The 17,599-nt window shown below is 41.1% G+C and overlaps 1 protein-coding gene across 5 annotated transcripts; it reads left to right on the top strand.

The window, feature by feature from the left end:
* Positions 1 to 573: 573 nt before the first annotated feature.
* LOC119656553 (dnaJ homolog subfamily A member 1) lies at positions 574 to 17,121 on the top strand. 5 transcript variants are annotated; one of them, XM_038062922.1, is made up of 5 exons: positions 574 to 706; positions 14,685 to 15,008; positions 15,064 to 15,862; positions 16,121 to 16,273; positions 16,439 to 17,121. In XM_038062922.1, the coding sequence occupies exons 2-4, from the start codon at positions 14,707 to 14,709 to the stop codon at positions 16,232 to 16,234; spliced, it is 1,215 nt and encodes a 404-aa protein (XP_037918850.1). In that variant the 5' UTR covers positions 574 to 706; positions 14,685 to 14,706; the 3' UTR covers positions 16,235 to 16,273; positions 16,439 to 17,121. The 5 variants fall into 5 exon arrangements, with proteins under 5 accessions (XP_037918850.1, XP_037918851.1, XP_037918847.1 ...); XM_038062923.1 differs by having other exon boundaries at positions 15,073 to 15,862; positions 16,121 to 17,121; XM_038062919.1 differs by having other exon boundaries at positions 16,121 to 17,121.
* The last annotated feature ends 478 nt before the right edge of the window (positions 17,122 to 17,599 follow it).

Genomic DNA, 17,599 nt, shown 5'->3' with positions numbered 1-17,599 from the left:
AATAGTATAACTCCAAATATTACGCAGAAACTGGCATCATCTATGTCATCCCGGATGCAAGCAGTCCTGGAAGCCTAAGGAAGCCCAAAAAAGTGTTGATATTTAGCCAATAGGCGAATATATCAATATAACAATAGTCGTACAATCACTTTTGTTGCACTTTTGCAAAAATTTTATGGAACTGTAAATGAATATAAAGTTTATTTGAGTTGTTTATTTATTATGTTTCTCTTTTTGTATTGTTTATTCAGAGTTAATTCAAATAAATGCAGTTTTCAAATGTCGTGCGATGTGTATCTATCTATCCAATAATGCATGTGATGTTGTGTGTATGCACTTACTTCGTACTGGGAAGCTAATAATCTCTTGTCGACAAAGGTGATCCTTCTTAGCGGATCGTTTTAGCAAAATTAATAAGCGGCACCATTCTGTGAACATGTGAATTCATAAAACTCATAAAAATATCTCTTTTATTCAAAGTGGTTCCCGCCAGTGAAATATTCAATTCAAAGTGACAACCACTCGTTTCGTGCAGTTTTCGCATCTGGCATTCCACACTGCTCGTTTCGCGAACAAATCACCTGGAAGAAGTCAAAAGCGTGTTCTAGAAATTGTTCGTGAATTCTTCTCTTTGTTGAAACAGGCGGCGTGCGAGGCGCACAATCATAGAAAATTCAGGAAAGAGTGAAAAGCAACATCAAAAACGGTGAGTGTAGCCATCACCCAATCATATCGACTACTTCATTTGAAAAGGAAACGTCCCGCACGGAAGATATCGTGGAAACGTTCAGTGAAAATCCTCGAACGGTTTGCGATTGAATTCAGTGTCAAAGTTTCCTCTCCTTCAAGAAAGAAAAAAGTAAACGTAGTCTCGTGGTTCGGTTTTTACGGCCGTGCAGTGAATAGAAAACGTGAGTGGCTCAACCAAGTAGAATTTCTGATCGCGATCGGTAGGTGGTTTCCCTTTGGAGTATGTGCTCGGATTGCTTGACTAGTGATTGGGAAGTTTTATCGCTTTATGTAATGCAATTCTGAGAAAAGCCACTGCAAGCGTAGCGTGTAACGTGTCGCATTCGGGATTCGAGAAGGTGCTCTAGGTTCAGCGTGTCTGCATGTTCGTTATCGCCGCTGCTGAAAATCGATCGAATCAAGATTGCTTGCTGAGCAAACTCCCATCTGCAATCGATATAACTTCGTCCTTCGCAATGGCCGTTCCCTAGACCATTCAAAAATGCGTTGCGCAGCGGAAAGCCAGAATGGGACGCCGATAACCCCAATTACTCTTGAGTTTCCCTGAATTCCCAAACACTATTGGTTTGATATGTTCGAGTTTGAAATCGATTTCGTCAGAAAATTGTTCTAGAAGAAACCAACGCGCTCGAATTTCGCCCAAATCGCACTCATGGAATCTTCGTGAACTTTTTGCGCTGCGTTTTGAGTGATTCGCCGTCGTAACAGTTCTCCCTCTCATGCCGTCTGGCTGACGAAAAACACATTTTGTGACGTGAGTGGCTGCAAACTATGACGTGCGAATGAAAGTGGGAAGAGCATTGGAGCATCGAAACAAGTGCCAGGGCTGCGCCGTTAATTCTAGAAACATGCTGGGTTCAGGGAGAAGTTGTCAACGGCGAAATCCCGGCGAAATCCCGGCGGTTCCCGTTGGCTTCGTAGCAGTAGTAGAGAAAATGGAAGCCCCTCTACGAATTGCCGCCGAGTTCCGCTTTAGATATGCCCGTCCAGTCAATGGCTTGCTGAGTCATGGCTCCGAAGCTGTTTTACTAGCAATAGTTAATCTAGAGTGCGAAACTCTGGGGAAAAGCGTTCACGCTGCAAAGATGTGTGTACAATCAGCTGTTTGTGATAAGAGAACGGCTAGAGTCAGGCGAGCGCATTGGCAGTGGCGAATAGTCCGTAGCTCAATTAACCTAAAACGGTTGATTGACTCACGTGGCAGAAGTATTTGTAATTCGGATGATTTGCTCAACATCGCAGAAGCGAATATAACATCACCTATTAAGCTCCAGTGAAATGAGTTGCGGTTTCGTTAGCGGTATGCTCCGATGGGGGCAACGTAGCCAAAGTAATCCCTCTTCCGGGAACGTGGTCCATTCCAATATTATTTTTCTTAAATCCTTTGAGCGAAATATTCCAGATTTTCAGTAATAGCAGTACCGAAAGTCTGAAGTAGCGGAGATGTGGGAGGAGAGTCGATCTCAACCTGTATTAATGCGATTTTTTTTTACTTTTTCTGAATATATGTCATAATCCATCATCATCATTAACGGCGCAACAACCGGTATCCGGTCTAGGCCTGCCTTAATAAGGAATTCCAGATATCCCGGTTTTGCGTTGAGGTCCACCAATTCGATATCCCCAAAAGCTGTCTGGCGTCCTGGACTACGCCATCGCTCCATCTTAGGTAGGGTCTGCCTCGTCTTCTTCTTCTACCATAGATACTGCCCTTATAGACTTTCCGGGTGGGATCATCCTCATCCATACGGATTAAGTGACCCGCCCACCGTAACCTATTGAGCTGGATTTTATCCACAACCGGACGGTTCATTCTTCGGAGGATTCTTCTCTCGAACGCGGCCAAGAGTTCGGGATTTTTCTTGCTAAGAACCCCAGTTTCCGAGGAATACATGAGGACTGGCAAGATCCATTGCCTTGTACAGTAAGAGCTTAGACCCTATGGTGAGATGTTTCGAGCGGAACAGTTTTTGTAAGCTAACATCAACCCGTGCGCGGATTTCATCATCGTAGCTGTTATCGGTTGTGATTTTCAATTATCAACGGTCATAGTCCATAAGTGCACTAAAGGAGCACTGCAGGGACGATATTGGATCATATTTGTGTATAGAATTCTCTAAGCTAAAGTAGGAAAGGCTAAGAGTTTAAGAACAAGCTTTCTTTCTTATAAAACTACATTAAATTTAACGAAATGAGGTATGACGATATTTGGGAAGTACAACGCATGCTTAAAATTGCTCTTGCTTTCTCCGGGGTCTACTAGAAAAGGCGGTTCATTCTAGAAGTGCAAGTGCTATGAACGTGCAAATGAAGTAGCCATTCACCACGTTCATATTGTTTTAGTGATTCTCGTCCCGAAGAGGAAGACTGTAATCCGATTATAATGTACCTCGGGGGAGTAAGTAGGACATTATAACCAGTAAATATAATACTGTTTTAATCTGCAAAACAAGGGATTTATAAGGATTTCCGTTTGCTGCTAAAATTCTTGTCACGGTTTTTATCGAGTTTCTTGATACTGATGTTTTCCTGCCCAGTAACTTCGTGGTCGCTGTGGCTCTGCTGGCGTAATCCTGTGGACAGTATTTGTACTATAAATATCCAAGGAGTTTTAACCGATACAATATCAGAATCAAAGGCGCTTACCAAATTAAGATATTGGTATTAATTGCTCTACAATTTAAAAAAAAAAAACCAAAAGCTCAATGGGCGCTCATCGCTTCTCTGGATTCGACCGTTTGAATCGATCAAAGGAAGATTATCTTCATCGTCTGGTGGAACGGTTTTGAGCTCCGCATGCTAGAAAAAGTATTTAAGAGTCGTTGGTAATCTTGCGAGGCTTTTACTGACATTTCTTTACCATCTAGCCAATTTTGACAAGTTGATCGTCTGCAAATATGTCACATATGGAACCTATTGTATATGAAATTACCCCTGATAGTAGGTGTTGATCATGATTTCATTGGAAACACAATTCATTCAATCTCGTCTAACAATTTTGTCCATAATAAAATTCGCGTCATACAGAAAAGTGACCAAATCCACAATTAATTTGAGCACGCGATTTAAATGAACCAGTCCGGGTCAAATTTGTAGATATATTGGGTTGGGGAAAAAGAAGTGTCCTATTTGTGATAGAAATTTTACGCTTTATTTGACTTAGAATTATCCGATTTAAGTCAAGTATGCGCCGTTTTGTATGCAAATTTTTTGCCATTTAGAAGGCAACTTCATTATCCCCTCTTATAAAATCCCCTCCTTATTTGCAAAAAACTCAGACTGCCAGTTTTCGTAAGCCTCTTTTCAGACCAACTTAGTAGCAACAAGAGCGTTTTTCACTTGGTGCCAATTCCGGATTATACGGTGGGTGCGATAGGACACCCCATTCGAGCTCCCGTAGCTTCTGGCGGGTCATCAAAGATGTGTGAAGCTGAGCGTTGTCGTGGGGGAACACAATACCATTCCTATTGACCAATTCTGATCGCTTCTGGTCAATCGCCTGCTGGTGGTCGAGCTGCTCACAATAGAGCACCAAATTGAGGGTCTGGCCATAGTTGAGCAGCTAATAGTGGATGATTCCCTTCCAAACACACAGCAAAACCTTCCTGGCCATTAATCCGGGCTTGGCGATGGTTTGGCCCGGTCGCCGCGCTTCGAACTTCATCTTTTTCGCTTGACGTTGTCGTACGTGATCCACTTTTCATCACCAGTCACCATCCACTTCAAAAATGGGTGGAATTCGTTGCGTTTCAACAGTGCATCGCAGGCGTTCATTCGTTCCAAGGTATTTTTTTGCGTCAACTCGTGTGGCACTCAAACATCCAGCTTTTTTGCAATCCAATCTTCTGCAAATGGTTCCAAACGGTTTTATGATCTATATCCAGTTCCTGGCCAATCGTGCGAATGCTCACATGCCGGTCTATTTGGATGATTTAAACGATTTTATCGGTTTCTACGACGATTGGCCTACCAGTACGGGGTACATCTTCGACATCCACTACACCAGAACAAAATCGATCGAACCAACTCAGTGCTATGCCAATCGTTACAGTATCGGGCCCATAAACTTCATAAATTTTTTCGGCCGCCCTCGTTACATTCTTACCTCTCAGGTAGTAAAAACGTAAAATATGACGAATTTCTTGCTTGGTGGACTCCATCTTTGACGCGCTATAAATTGAGACTGAAACGTACTATCACAACACTGTCAACTTGTAGCACAGATTGTCGTCTTCAAATCGCCGTATAGTATGACCCGATGCGATAAGTACAACGCAAGATATGTTTAAGTGTCGCATCTATTGGCAAAATACATTTCTTTTTCCCCAATCCAATATTTTCACCACGAAGATTAAGAATGTCATGTTGGACGTTTTCTTGTTTTGAAAAAAATCCCTCGTCGGTGTTGATGAATATGTCTTTATTTACATAGCCTTTAATCTGGGAATCTAAAGCCATTCCAGCCAACTTGACAATTGGTTGCATCTGCTGTATTTCCATGGATTCAGCCAAATTTTTATGTTATGACGATCGTGGAATCTTCGGTTTGAATGGTGCGTCCCAAAAGTAATGCAATTATTTCACTTAAAATTCCTCAAAGCACTGTCCGTGGGCTTCTACACATTGTTCCAGTGACTTTGCCATGCGCGGTACGCGCCCTGGAAGGCGTTTTTGGGGACTTCCCGCAAAGTCTTGGATTTCTTCAATGGACGAAAAACGTCCTCCTTTCAGGGTTGCGTTAATTCGAGAGAACAAAGAAGTGTGTTGGGGCGACATTAGGACTATAGGGAGGATGGCATCTGGTGTTTGACCAGGAACTCCTGAACTAGTAGTGCGTTGTTGTGATGGAGTCTCCAGGAAGTGGAGATATCTTTTCTCATTCTGGTGAAGCTTTTTCGGAGTCTTTTTTTCATCACATCCTCATAGTAGGCAGCATTAACTGTCTGTCAAACAAACAACAAACTCCTTGACCACTCCTTTATTGTTCGAGAAGGCAGAAGCATTGTTTTCACTTTTGATTTGCTCATTTTTGCCAGTCGGAGCTTTGTCGTTTTGTTTCTGGGTCGTATTGTGAAAAGCACAGGTTTCATGGCCAGTGATGCGGTTCTTAAAAAAAATCAAGTTCAATTTCAATACGCTGTAAATGGCCACTCGTTTAGTCTTTTGGACGTCTGACAACACCCTGAGCGCCAATTTGGTGTACACTTTCCTTATCGCTAAACCTTCAATAACAATGGGAAACGCAACAGTAAACAGGTTCAGTTCATTGGCAACCATCTTGATACTGAATCGACGATCAGTCTAAAATTGTCCAACACGAGACATATTTTTTTCAGTTTTGCTGGTTGATGATGACCCTTTTCCCTGCTTTTTTTAAAGGCCTTTACCCAGCTCGAAACTTGTGAGTAGGATGGATCAAATTCGCCGTAAGCCTCAAGAATCCTTTTGACAGTCTCCTCTCCGACAATTCCCTTTTTTTCGTGGCACGGTCGGCGGGCAGAGCTTTACAATAACTGACGTCCTGTCGCTTCCACAACTTGGAAAACATTGAGACCGGTTCCACGCCAAAGGTTAGAGTTACCCCACCTACTTCATGTGGTTCGATCTCATTCCAACCAATAGAAAGTTATTTTATTATTTTAGTAGTAGTTACCCTACCTTTGTTGACACCATGAAATTTGGCATCACTCATCATAAGCACTTTTTAACTTTTTGTTATGGGAGAAACGAAAGTCATGGGTCGGTTCCGAGGTATCATGTAGTTTACTCTTCCCCGTCCCTTAAGCAGGAAACACAACAATGGAATGACTGCGTAAGTGTACATTGGGTGGGCTGTCAAATGAAGTTCATTGCACGGACTTGTATGAAGCAATATACAACAAGTCCGATGCGTAATGCTCCACTCAAAAAGTTCGGAAAATTGAACTTTTGCGATGCATGACAGAATAGTTTGCTGACACTTCACGTCATTTCCAAGATGGCGGCGCTTTTCGTTTTCGGCTGTTACTTTTGAATGTGATTAATTTGAATGAATTCGTTTTCGGAACTGCGAAAGGCTGTTTGCATTGCAAGTGCTAAATATTAATATCACTTGCATTAGTCCCCTAGCTTCCATTCATAAAAATTAAATTTAAGCCCGTGGTATGTTCGCTCTTAGTGGAATTTAATTGTATGAATTTCATAGCATAAAATACAGGATGATGGAACTTTATCGACCTGAAATCTTGATTGAACATTGAAATTGCGGGCGGATCTGAGCTTCTTTCGTGTGCATTCCGCACGCATCTTAATTGTGTTTCCCGTGTTATCCGCAATTGGTCGAAATAAGGTAGAACCCGAACACTGGTAATCGAACGAGTACGGCGGGTGGAACAAGACAATCTCGGTCAAGTTGCACAAATTTTTTTTAAGTAGTTATTGCTGTGTGGGGTTTGATATTGTCATTGTCTAATATGACCCCTTTGCGATTGACAAATTTGACCAATTCTGAGCGCTTCTGTGGAAATGCTTAATCCAATTTCATTAGTTGCGTGTAGTATTTTTCTCCCTGAAGCCACGCTATTGTCGATCAACCGCGATGATATGCAATTTAAAAATGAGCGGGTTGTTTTGAAGTAATTTTGACGAACGCCCTGATAGTTTTTGTTAGTAATTTTGCTCGAATTGGCCGTCAATGTCATGTTTTCGGATCCTCTGAAGTGTGTGAGAGTCATCGAGCCGCTACAAATGTTGCGCCTCGGAGGGATGCAAAATTCAGCTGAGCTGTCAAGTTTGAATTTTTTCCTTCTTTGATGAAACTGAAATTCATCGCAGTCTTAACGACAGCCTTATTGACAAATCTGGCTTATAGGTATTCAAAAGTCCATAAATTCTGAGATTGCGAGTATGTATAGTTGTTAGTTTTATTCGGTCATTCTTTTTTATTTCCCTTATCAAATTTGGTTTTTCTGTGGGTTTATCGCACTTTAAAACCTTGAAAAATGTTGATAATATTCTATACTCTGGATACCTACGTCTCATAATGATGCGCGACCGAAGGTTATTACATAAGAAAATCGGAAACCGTTCCAGATTTTTTTTTCACGTATGATTGAAATTTTTATGATAAGGTTTTAATAAATGTGTGTCCGGATGGCTCAAGTGGTTAGAGCGCTGGGCTATCGTAGCGGAAGGTCGCGGTTCAAATCTCGCTGGGGGCAGAGGAATTTGTTATCGTGATTGGATGTCGGACACCAGTCGACTCAGCTGTGAATGAGTACCTTAGTCAAATCAGGGTAATAATCTCGGGCGAGCGCAATGCTGACCACATTGCCTCCCACAGTGTACTGTGGTGTACCGTTACGGTCTTGAATGAAGTGCTCTAACACACTTCAAGGCCTAGATCCAATATGGATTGTTGCGCCAACGATTATTATTATTATTATTATTTTAATAAATGCGTTTATAAGCAAGTGGGGTGAGCATAAGGTTTTCTCCATTAGCAAAAGCTGGTGATAATACTCCCTCATTACTTGCTTCAAACTGAATTCTGTCAATAATGAGGCTGATACGATAGTGGCTTTTGAAAATACTGGTCGAGACCTTTCAGTTGATACCCAGCAAGACTATTCGGTAAACAAAATTTGACACCCCCCGTTGCTTTTCGTTTTCGACAATAAGTTTTGAGTGTAATTAAATTGAATGAATTCTTTTTGAGAATTGCGGAAGGCACTATTTGAGCTGCAAGGGCTAATAATTAATGTAGCTTAAATTAGCTCCATCGCTTCCATTCATAAAGATTGAATTTAAGCCGGAGATTTGTGCACCCTTAGTGGCATTTAATTTTATGATTTTCATAACATAAAATATAGGGAGATACATGCGCTAATTAGGTAAACTTGAATAATATGTGCAATGCAAGTCCGTGTAATGAACTTCATTTGACAGCTCTGTCACTGCGCACGCTCGCATTCATTCGTGTTGTATTTGCTGAAGAAATTGGTAATATGTCCGGGTGGCTCATGTGGTTAGAGTGCTAGGCTGTCGTAGCGCAAGGTCGCGGCTCAAATCAGGGTAATAATATCGGGCGAGCGCAATGTTGACCAGAGTAGTGTACCGTTGCGGTCGTAAATGGAGTGCTCTAACACATTTCAAGGCGCTGGTCCAATATGACTTGTTGCTACAACGATTATTATTATTAAATTTGTATATATATGTACATAGATTATCATAAAACAATTGTGTGCAAGTGTGGCCTGCAAGCCAAGTTAGTTTTTTTAAACAAATGTCATACCTACTAGCTAGAAATTCCTTATATAGATATTCTTTTTTCGACAACTCAACGTGCTTTAGCGTCTGTAATCAATAAAGCATGCACATTCGTCTGCTTTAAATCTATACAATACATATTCATCATTTGGTATTGTACTGTATTGGTTTGGCGCCATTTGCAATTACAAAAATCCATCCTTCCTAGGTGTTACTTTCGTCCAACTTTCTTAAGCCGATCAAGACTTTTGCTTCCGAATAGTTTCATTCGTGTTGTAATCCAATTTAGGTTGAAAATAGCAAACAGAAATCGAATTTTTGAGGATGTTGTAATGGTCGCACACGCCGGATTTCACGGTAAACATGCATGCATATAGATTGGCTATTTTGGTGCAAAACAATTGCTTAGCAATTGGCTAAAAATGCACCTTCACCTAGACAGGTTATCGTCACCTTGAACTGCGTTCGTTTCTTGGCACGATGCATGCACCATTGAATTGTCAGTGAATGTATGTGTACAGAGGCAATGTAAATTGGATATATTCATTTATATTAGGTTAGATTCGCGTGCCCATTGGTGCACGTGTTGCTTTGAAATTAAAAATAAGTCATGGATGTGAAGATACATACAAGGGTCTAAAAGCCTAAAAGAGTTAAATATCATCCATATTTGACTTAAACCAGTATTTGTAATGTTTGAATTGCAGCTGAAAAGCTAGCGTAAATGAAAAGTGTATTCACTAAATCGGGTCGATTTCAATCCAAAGTAGAATTAGCTTCTATGATTCATTTATTGTGTTCTATTCACATAAATTTCCTTGTATCTCCTTATACTGTTAAATTGGTTGCAAATTATCTAAGTAGTTACACATCAGAAACTACCTCTAACAAAAGCAAGGTCGGTATTTAGATAACTGGATGTGAACGTTTTCTATAGCAATGAATCGGTCATTGGGCTCCACATTGGTTTAGTTTGTGTTTAATTTTGTTATTTGGGAGTTGCCACCTTCGGTTTGGGGGTGGATGGATGTTGTTTTAATGAAACTTACGAGCTTGTGGTTTGCTCACCTTTTCTCCTTTATAGTTTCTCGTAATCTCCTTATTTGCTCTCTACAGTAGGAGCCGGCTATAGTGGCTTCCTTTTCTAGGTAATCAACGGTATTAATGACAGTCGCTACCAAATCATTAACTCCGCTCTTCTTCTATTAGCTACGATAATGTCTTCGATTTTTGAATTGTCCTCTGTATGGGACGTCGATAGACGCCTTTTCCGGTGGATATTGTATACAACTTTTTGCACTTATGATGATGAACTCGATATATATTTCTTTATGCGACTTTTTTTCTCTTGACTCTGAGCGAATTTTCAATTGAGTATAATTTATAGGAATTATCAACCTATGACGGCTGATTATAAAGTTCTGGAATATACATTTGATATGTATGACCTCCTTTGTATCTTTCAAACCAATCGTGACTTTTTGCATGAAAGCTGGAACCTGCGAAAAGTTTCTGACAACATTACTAAACTCCAACAGGTTTCACGGAATCTTCTAGTGCTGGTTCACACGCATTTCCCTGCCAGCGATGGGGACTGTGAGTCAGGCTTGCTTGGAGGGTATGTAATCGCCTCAAACGTGCAAGACTATCAAACCGGTAGTTACCGAGGATAAGATCGGGTAGGCTATAAACAGCTTCTCCGCCAATAAATCTCCAGTCTCAGATGGCATAATGCCAGTCATGCTACTAAAGCAGCAAGAAAGGGTGATCCTGTTGCTTGTCGTCTTGAAGACACGCGCGAGGGGCTTTCGTACCGAAAGCGGGCAGGTGCAGATATGAATCTGCGAACGACTTTCGACCAATCAGCCTGACTTCATCAACTTAAGGATGATAACGTCTTTCTCTAAATCTCAGGACGCCTTCCTCAAAGGCAAATCCGCAGAAACCGCTCTCCACGAGGTAAATGGAACGGTTGAACGGCCACTGAAGTGCAAGCAATATACTCTAGCTGGCTTCCTGGACATAGAAGGAGCGTTCAACAATGTTAGTACTAACGCAATCAAGGGAGCCTTGATCAGTATAGGATTAGAAGGGTGTCTTACCCACTGTGTAATATCCATACTAAGAACCAGAGTAATCCAGTGGGATCTGGGAGGTATAGATACTTGACAAGAGCTGTGAACAGAGGCACGCCCCAGGGTGGCGTGATCTTACCTTTGCTCTGGTTAATATAAGAGAACCTTTGCAAACAAATAGGATCTCCGGCCAAGGGTGGTTCTCTGGATACAGCTGTGGTCCGCCCCATCCTAACGTACGGCTCTATTTTATGATGGCAGGTTTTGAGCAACGAACGAAGCTTAATAGCATTCAAAGAATCACGTTTGCAGGTCAGATTTTGTGAGTCTGGCTGCTGAACGGCAAAGCCTTGCAGCCATAGTCACATCTTAGATGAAGTACCTCAGAAAATTTGGGCATTCACTAGGTACTACGCGACACGCAGGCTGAACTTCATAGAAAACTTTGCTGTGGATTTTCAACCAGGGAAAAATCGACGGCGTGTTGCAAGGTTATGACCCATCCGCGTCGTACGATCTCCCAGGTTTCGTCAGTGTATTCCAAGCGGGACTGACGGTACTGCAAGCTTATCGATGGCTAGGCCATGATCCCCATGACGCCCCAAGCGTAACATAGTCACTCTGACCGACATCCAAGTGGCCATTAAGACCTTGCATTCAGTGGCGACATCATTCAGGCTGGTGGAGCAGTACAGGAACGCGCTGAACAGTTGGGCGGCGCGCTCAAAGTCGCCCTCTTCTGGGTTCTCTATCAGAGAAACATAGTGGGGAACGAGCGGGCAGGCTAGGCGGGGCTCTGTTTTTGGCAGTCCTTCCACGGGTACAGTCAAGAGTGGAATCTACTCGTACTACTTAGCAGCCGCAGGCTCACCACCTGTGCTAAATTAAGGAGGATTGGTCTGCACGGAGCACTGGCCTATAAACTGCCAGATTTGGCATACACTACAATTCGCATTGTCGAAGCTGCGAAGAAGAGCGGGTAACCCTCAGGCTCTCCTTTACGATTATTCAGCTCTATTCAAAGTCAGGCTACGGACACTAGGTAAATAAATCTTCGAGGACCCCAGAGATATCTTTAGGGGGTGGGGGAACTGCTTTCCTTCATGAATGCTACGGGCTGGCTCTAAAGATCTGAGTCGGCTGGAACCTGCCTCCTTGCTCTCATAACAGCAGTCAAGGTCTTAGGAGTGTGTGGAGCGGCCACTGGTACCTACCCGTCCATAATTTCCCGAAAAACAACACAAAGCACATGCTGATGTTCGGGTGTCCATTGACAGTTCCTTCAGTTCACATAATAGTGTGTCATTTGGAGCAGCCTATCGTTGCTTCTGTCGTCAGGTAGCGATCAATATTTACTTCTCTGGTAAAAGCAATTTTAGCAAGAGACCATAGTTTAAAGTTCATAATCGCAGGGTAGCGCAATATATTTTTTATCTTTAAACGACTTTGGTGTGATGTTTTTAGCATTTTTTCACTTTTTGTACGATATTATCTTGACAGGTTTGGTTATCGCAAAGTCGTAGGTCAATTTTCACCTCACGATTTTATTTTGCGACCGACTGATAATGTAGGATGATTTCTTTATATATGTTTATGAGGCACATTTTTTTGAGAAATGATTTTCCGAAATCAGATTTGGATTACCTTTTCCAACATCTATGAAGCTGTTTAAGCCGCCTGAAGCTTCCGCCAACTATGACAGGTGACATGTTCATGGCCCTACCCCTTACTTTGAGTATATTTTCGCTGATACCTGGTAACTTAATGTGGGCTTGTTGTCTTAGGAAAGGTATTTCTTTTTTCGCCATAGTTTCCTCCGAAATCTTTAGATTTCGATCAGTTTCGCTAACCTCTTCATTCGAAACTGTGAAAGTCTAGAGATCATCATATTTAGAAGAAATTACGTGGAATTTTCCTTTATTTGCTACAATTGTTGGTTAGAAACTACACATACTGTATTTCGGGAACCAACTATCCTCACTGATGAGAGCACTGATATCGGAAATACGGTATATGTGATTTTTAGCTGATTTGGGGAATAGGTGGTTGCTCGAAATCAGCTTTGTTGTCAAACGCTAGAAAAATATCATCCACATAGAGCAGTGTGAGGGACTGAAGGTTAGATACCAGACAAAAACAGAAGCGTAACGACACGGCGCACCCTTAATGAAGACCAAGGGAGACAAGGAGCATTTACGAAACATGTACAGAAATTAAGTGTTCTCACGGCCGTAGGGAATGGTTTTTAAGGTGTTGATGATACTGCAGTGCAGCCTGATCCCCTCAATTTCAAAATGAGACCAATTTGAGAATATTGGTAACTCTCACGATTATCTCCTGTGAAAAATGTCGATCGAAATTCCCACTAAGGCCGAAATTCGCGCCATCATCGCCATAAAGGGAAAAACTAGTTGAGATTTTTAGTGAAGTTAAAACTATGTTAGAGGAGTTTAGTTGCCTATTGCACGCCTCAAATCAAAATGCAGTCTCAACAGTAGCGTCACAACTTTATTCATCCGCCAAAGAGTTCAAAATTATAATCTCAGCCAAAAAATCATAGCATTCGTGTTTTGGGACCATCAAGTCATAATTTCCATAATCATCCCAGTCGGCATGGGTGTCTATGTTTGTCTCGCTGCTGTGAACTTATGATTTACACAGTGTTAAGTGTAATGATAGTGAAATGGAAGCACAATTTGACTGTGTGCATGCCCTATATTCTACCAAGGAGTGAGCAGGAAACACACAAGTCATAATTTTGATTGGGGAGATTTTCAACATGGCACGACGAGGCCCTACAAAAAAAAGTTGAAAAGACCGATTTAAAATAAAACGAGGGGCAGTCTGACAAAGGGAGTTTACCGACTGCACGACAGTTCAAACCTCACATGGCCAACGCCACGAAGTTACTTCTGAAATCGTTTGATTGGAAGTTTTCAAACAATCTCCGCATTACTCTGATTTGGTGCCTTCAGATTACTATCTCCTCACTTCCCTGACGGTTCACATGGGTGGATGAAGGTTTCCTGTGAACGATAAACTGAGGGCGGACATGGAGAATTAAATAAAAAAGCACGTGTACTGCTGGCTAGATTCACGGTGATAAGAACGAAGAGTCCCTGTGGTTGTCAAGAATAGTTTCAAAAATCTTCATGGTAGGAGATATTCATCTAAATTGAACATTTTGTTACACCGAGTTAGTCCCACTTTTCAGAGCTCAGTGGCGATTTTTTTTGTTTCCTAGATAACATTCACTTGGCTCTTCAATTTCTATGGAGTTGGGAAGTGAGTTTGTGTTCTAATATTGGCAGTATTTGTGGACTGGTGGATGAGTAAATTTTTCATTTGAAATCTACTCCCAAATATTCCCACCGACGTTTCTTTTCGAGTACCTTAATTAAGATATAACTGTTGTTTTGTGTTCCTGTGTGTAAATTCGTTATTGACGTCGGACAAAAATTGCAATTATAAAGGCAGTTAATTGTTTGAAACCGCAGTACCCTCTGATCGCATAGTTCTTAAAATGATATTTGGCATGACGTTTTCGTGATTTTAACTTTACTTTTTTTCATATCACACTCCGCTCATATATTTCTTCATTTCTAATTGCAGCTAGACCTTTCACAAACACAAAATGGTAAAGGAGACAGCATTCTATGATATACTGGGCGTTTCGCCAGCTGCTACACCAGACGAGCTTAAAAAAGCCTACAGAAAGTTGGCACTCAAATATCATCCTGACAAGAACCCAAATGAGGGTGAAAAATTCAAACAGATTTCTTTGGCTTATGAAGTCCTATCCGATCCAGAAAAGCGACAGATCTATGATGAAGGTGGTGAGGCAGCCATAAAGAAAGGTGGAGCCGGCGGCGCTGAATTCACAAGTCCAATGCATTTGTTCGAAATGTTATTCGGAGATGCTTTTGGAGGCGGAAGGTAACTATTTTGAAATTATGTTGTGTTCATTTAAAAGAATATTTCTAATGAGAAGGTTCAACAGGCGTCGTGAGATGCGTGGCAAAGATCTTATCCATCAAATGGCTGTCACATTGGAAGAGTTGTACAATGGTGCTGTTCGAAAATTGGCCCTGCAAAAGAGTGTAATCTGTGATAAATGTGACGGACGTGGTGGAAAGAAGGGTGCTGTCGAGAAATGTCAACAATGCAGGGGATCTGGCGTCCAAACAAAAGTGCAATCGATTGGTCCAGGCATCATGCAGCAAATTGAGCAAGTTTGCCGTCGTTGCATGGGTCAGGGTGAAATTATAAACGAGAAGGATCGTTGCAAGAATTGTAATGGTCGCAAAACAGTTCGTGATCGTAAAATTCTCGAAGTACATGTTGAAAAGGGTATGCGTGACGGACAGAAGATTCAATTCTCTGGAGAAGGTGACCAAGAACCCGGTCTTCAGCCTGGCGATATTATCATCGTTCTGGAGGAGAAGGAACATCCAGTTTTCATGCGAGCTGGCAATGATTTAGTGATGAAACGTCCCATTCAACTTGTAGAAGCTCTTTGCGGATTCCAAATGGTAATCAAGACACTGGATAATCGTGATCTCGTTATTACATCGCTGCCTGGTGAGGTTATCAAAAACGATCAAACTAAGTGTATAATGGGCGAAGGTATGCCCATGTACAAGAATCCATTCGAGAAGGGACGTTTGATTATTCAATTCCAAGTTATATTCCCGGAGAGAATCACCCCCGAAGTTGTTCCCACATTGGAGCAGTGTTTGCCACCACGACCGATCGTAGATATTCCAATTGATGCAGAGGAGTGTGATTTGGTAAGTGGCAAGATTTGTCATATTCAATTTTATATTTGCGACTAACCAAGTTATATCTGGTCAAGTTTTCGTTGCAAAACTAGACTTTTGCTATTTCATTACAAATATGGAGGTCACGAAAGAAAAATAATTCTCAGACAGAAAAGTACTTTTAATATCTGTAAATATTTCCTTTTTGAAATTGTCTTTATAGCGTCAGGGAAATGATTGTTACCATCTATGAGATCGCCTTGGTAATTCTAATTTGTAACATTTCAGGTGGATCTCGATCCAGAACAAGAAAGCCGAAGGCGGCATCGGAATGCATATGAAGAAGATGACGATGCCGGCTACCACCATGGTCCGCGGGTGCAACAGTGTGCAACGAGCTAGATAGGCACACTACTATTAGATGCGTCACTTAAATTTAATGTAATTATAATTTACATCCCCCTGCTTTTCGTATTCCTTTTCGTAATTTTCAAATCAGTTGATTTTTTTATTTCTACGTCACACTGTTCGCTGCATACCTTATTTATACTAATCTACGAGAAAATTTATATGAGCCACTAAATTCAGCCGAAATTCAATTTTCAGAGAAGGAAAACTCACCTTAAATAGAGTAGTCAAGCCCATAATCAAAATCTCAGCTAAAGTCTTTATCAAATTACGCTGCATCGAGTTCGCCATATTGTGCTGACCAAATAAATACGCCAAATCTACCATTGCTATTGAAATTTGAACCTTGTTACTTCATTTTACAGCAGTTAAGTCGATTTCCGTTTTGCGAAATGCTTCCTTTCAACGAAAAAAAGATAATTTCATCTCACATTTTATTGTTTCTCATTAAACTTTCCATTCCAGTCAAGATAAGAAGCCTAAAATAGTTCAATATCTTGGACACACTTTAGAAATGAGATTACAAAATGTTAAACTTGAAATTTTATGAATCAAACAATGCAGTCGAATTTTCTCGAAAGAATTGTAAAGCGGCTTTTTCCAAGACAAACAAATTCTGGTTAGGAAGTTTTCTTTGTGTTCCTAAAGGAAATTGACAGTTGATTTTAGAGAAACCTTTGGAAAAAATACATATATTTTTTAAGAAACTATCTTCCATGTATTTTTCGGTCCGAATACGCTGCTAATGTGAACGGTATTTAGTTAGTAAGTTATGAGTTTCACATACATATAAATAACAATACACGCGAGAAAGTAATTTTCAAGCTGAATCATAGACAAGAACTATAAATCAATAAAAAATAGTTGTATTTAAAGTCTCACTTGATTGTTATTATTTATTTGAAGGAAAACGGAAGTTCTCGACAATTTCAGAATGTAGACCTTTTCCCTTTGCTAACCCATGGGTCATTAAGCCTGGAGACTAACCAATAAAAACGCGTTTTTTTACTAAATTCGGCTTTTTTCATCAAGATAGTTGCCTTCCAAAGCGATATAATCATTCCACCGTTTTCAAACGTTTGATGCCTTTCTAAGAAAACCTGTCTTGCCTGAAAATAAGCCTCAATTGCGGCTATAACTTCACCTCGGAGCTGAATCTCTTTCCCTGGAACTTCCTTTTGAGGTCTGCCAACAAGTAAAAGTCAAATGGCGCCAGATCTAGCGAATGTGGCTGGATGGGGGCCATTCGAATAACAAATCGTGCAATTACCTCATCGTTTTCATCGGCTTGTGCACCAGCGCGTTATCCAGGTGAAACAGCAGTTTGTCATGTGGGGCCTTTTCTGCTTAATTGCGTCA

Source organism: Hermetia illucens, chromosome 5, assembly GCF_905115235.1.
Source record: "Hermetia illucens chromosome 5, iHerIll2.2.curated.20191125, whole genome shotgun sequence".
In the NCBI taxonomy this organism is placed as follows: domain Eukaryota; kingdom Metazoa; phylum Arthropoda; class Insecta; order Diptera; family Stratiomyidae; genus Hermetia; species Hermetia illucens.
The sequence above is the reverse complement of the archived record's forward strand: the minus strand, read 5'-3'. Positions and strand labels throughout refer to the sequence as shown.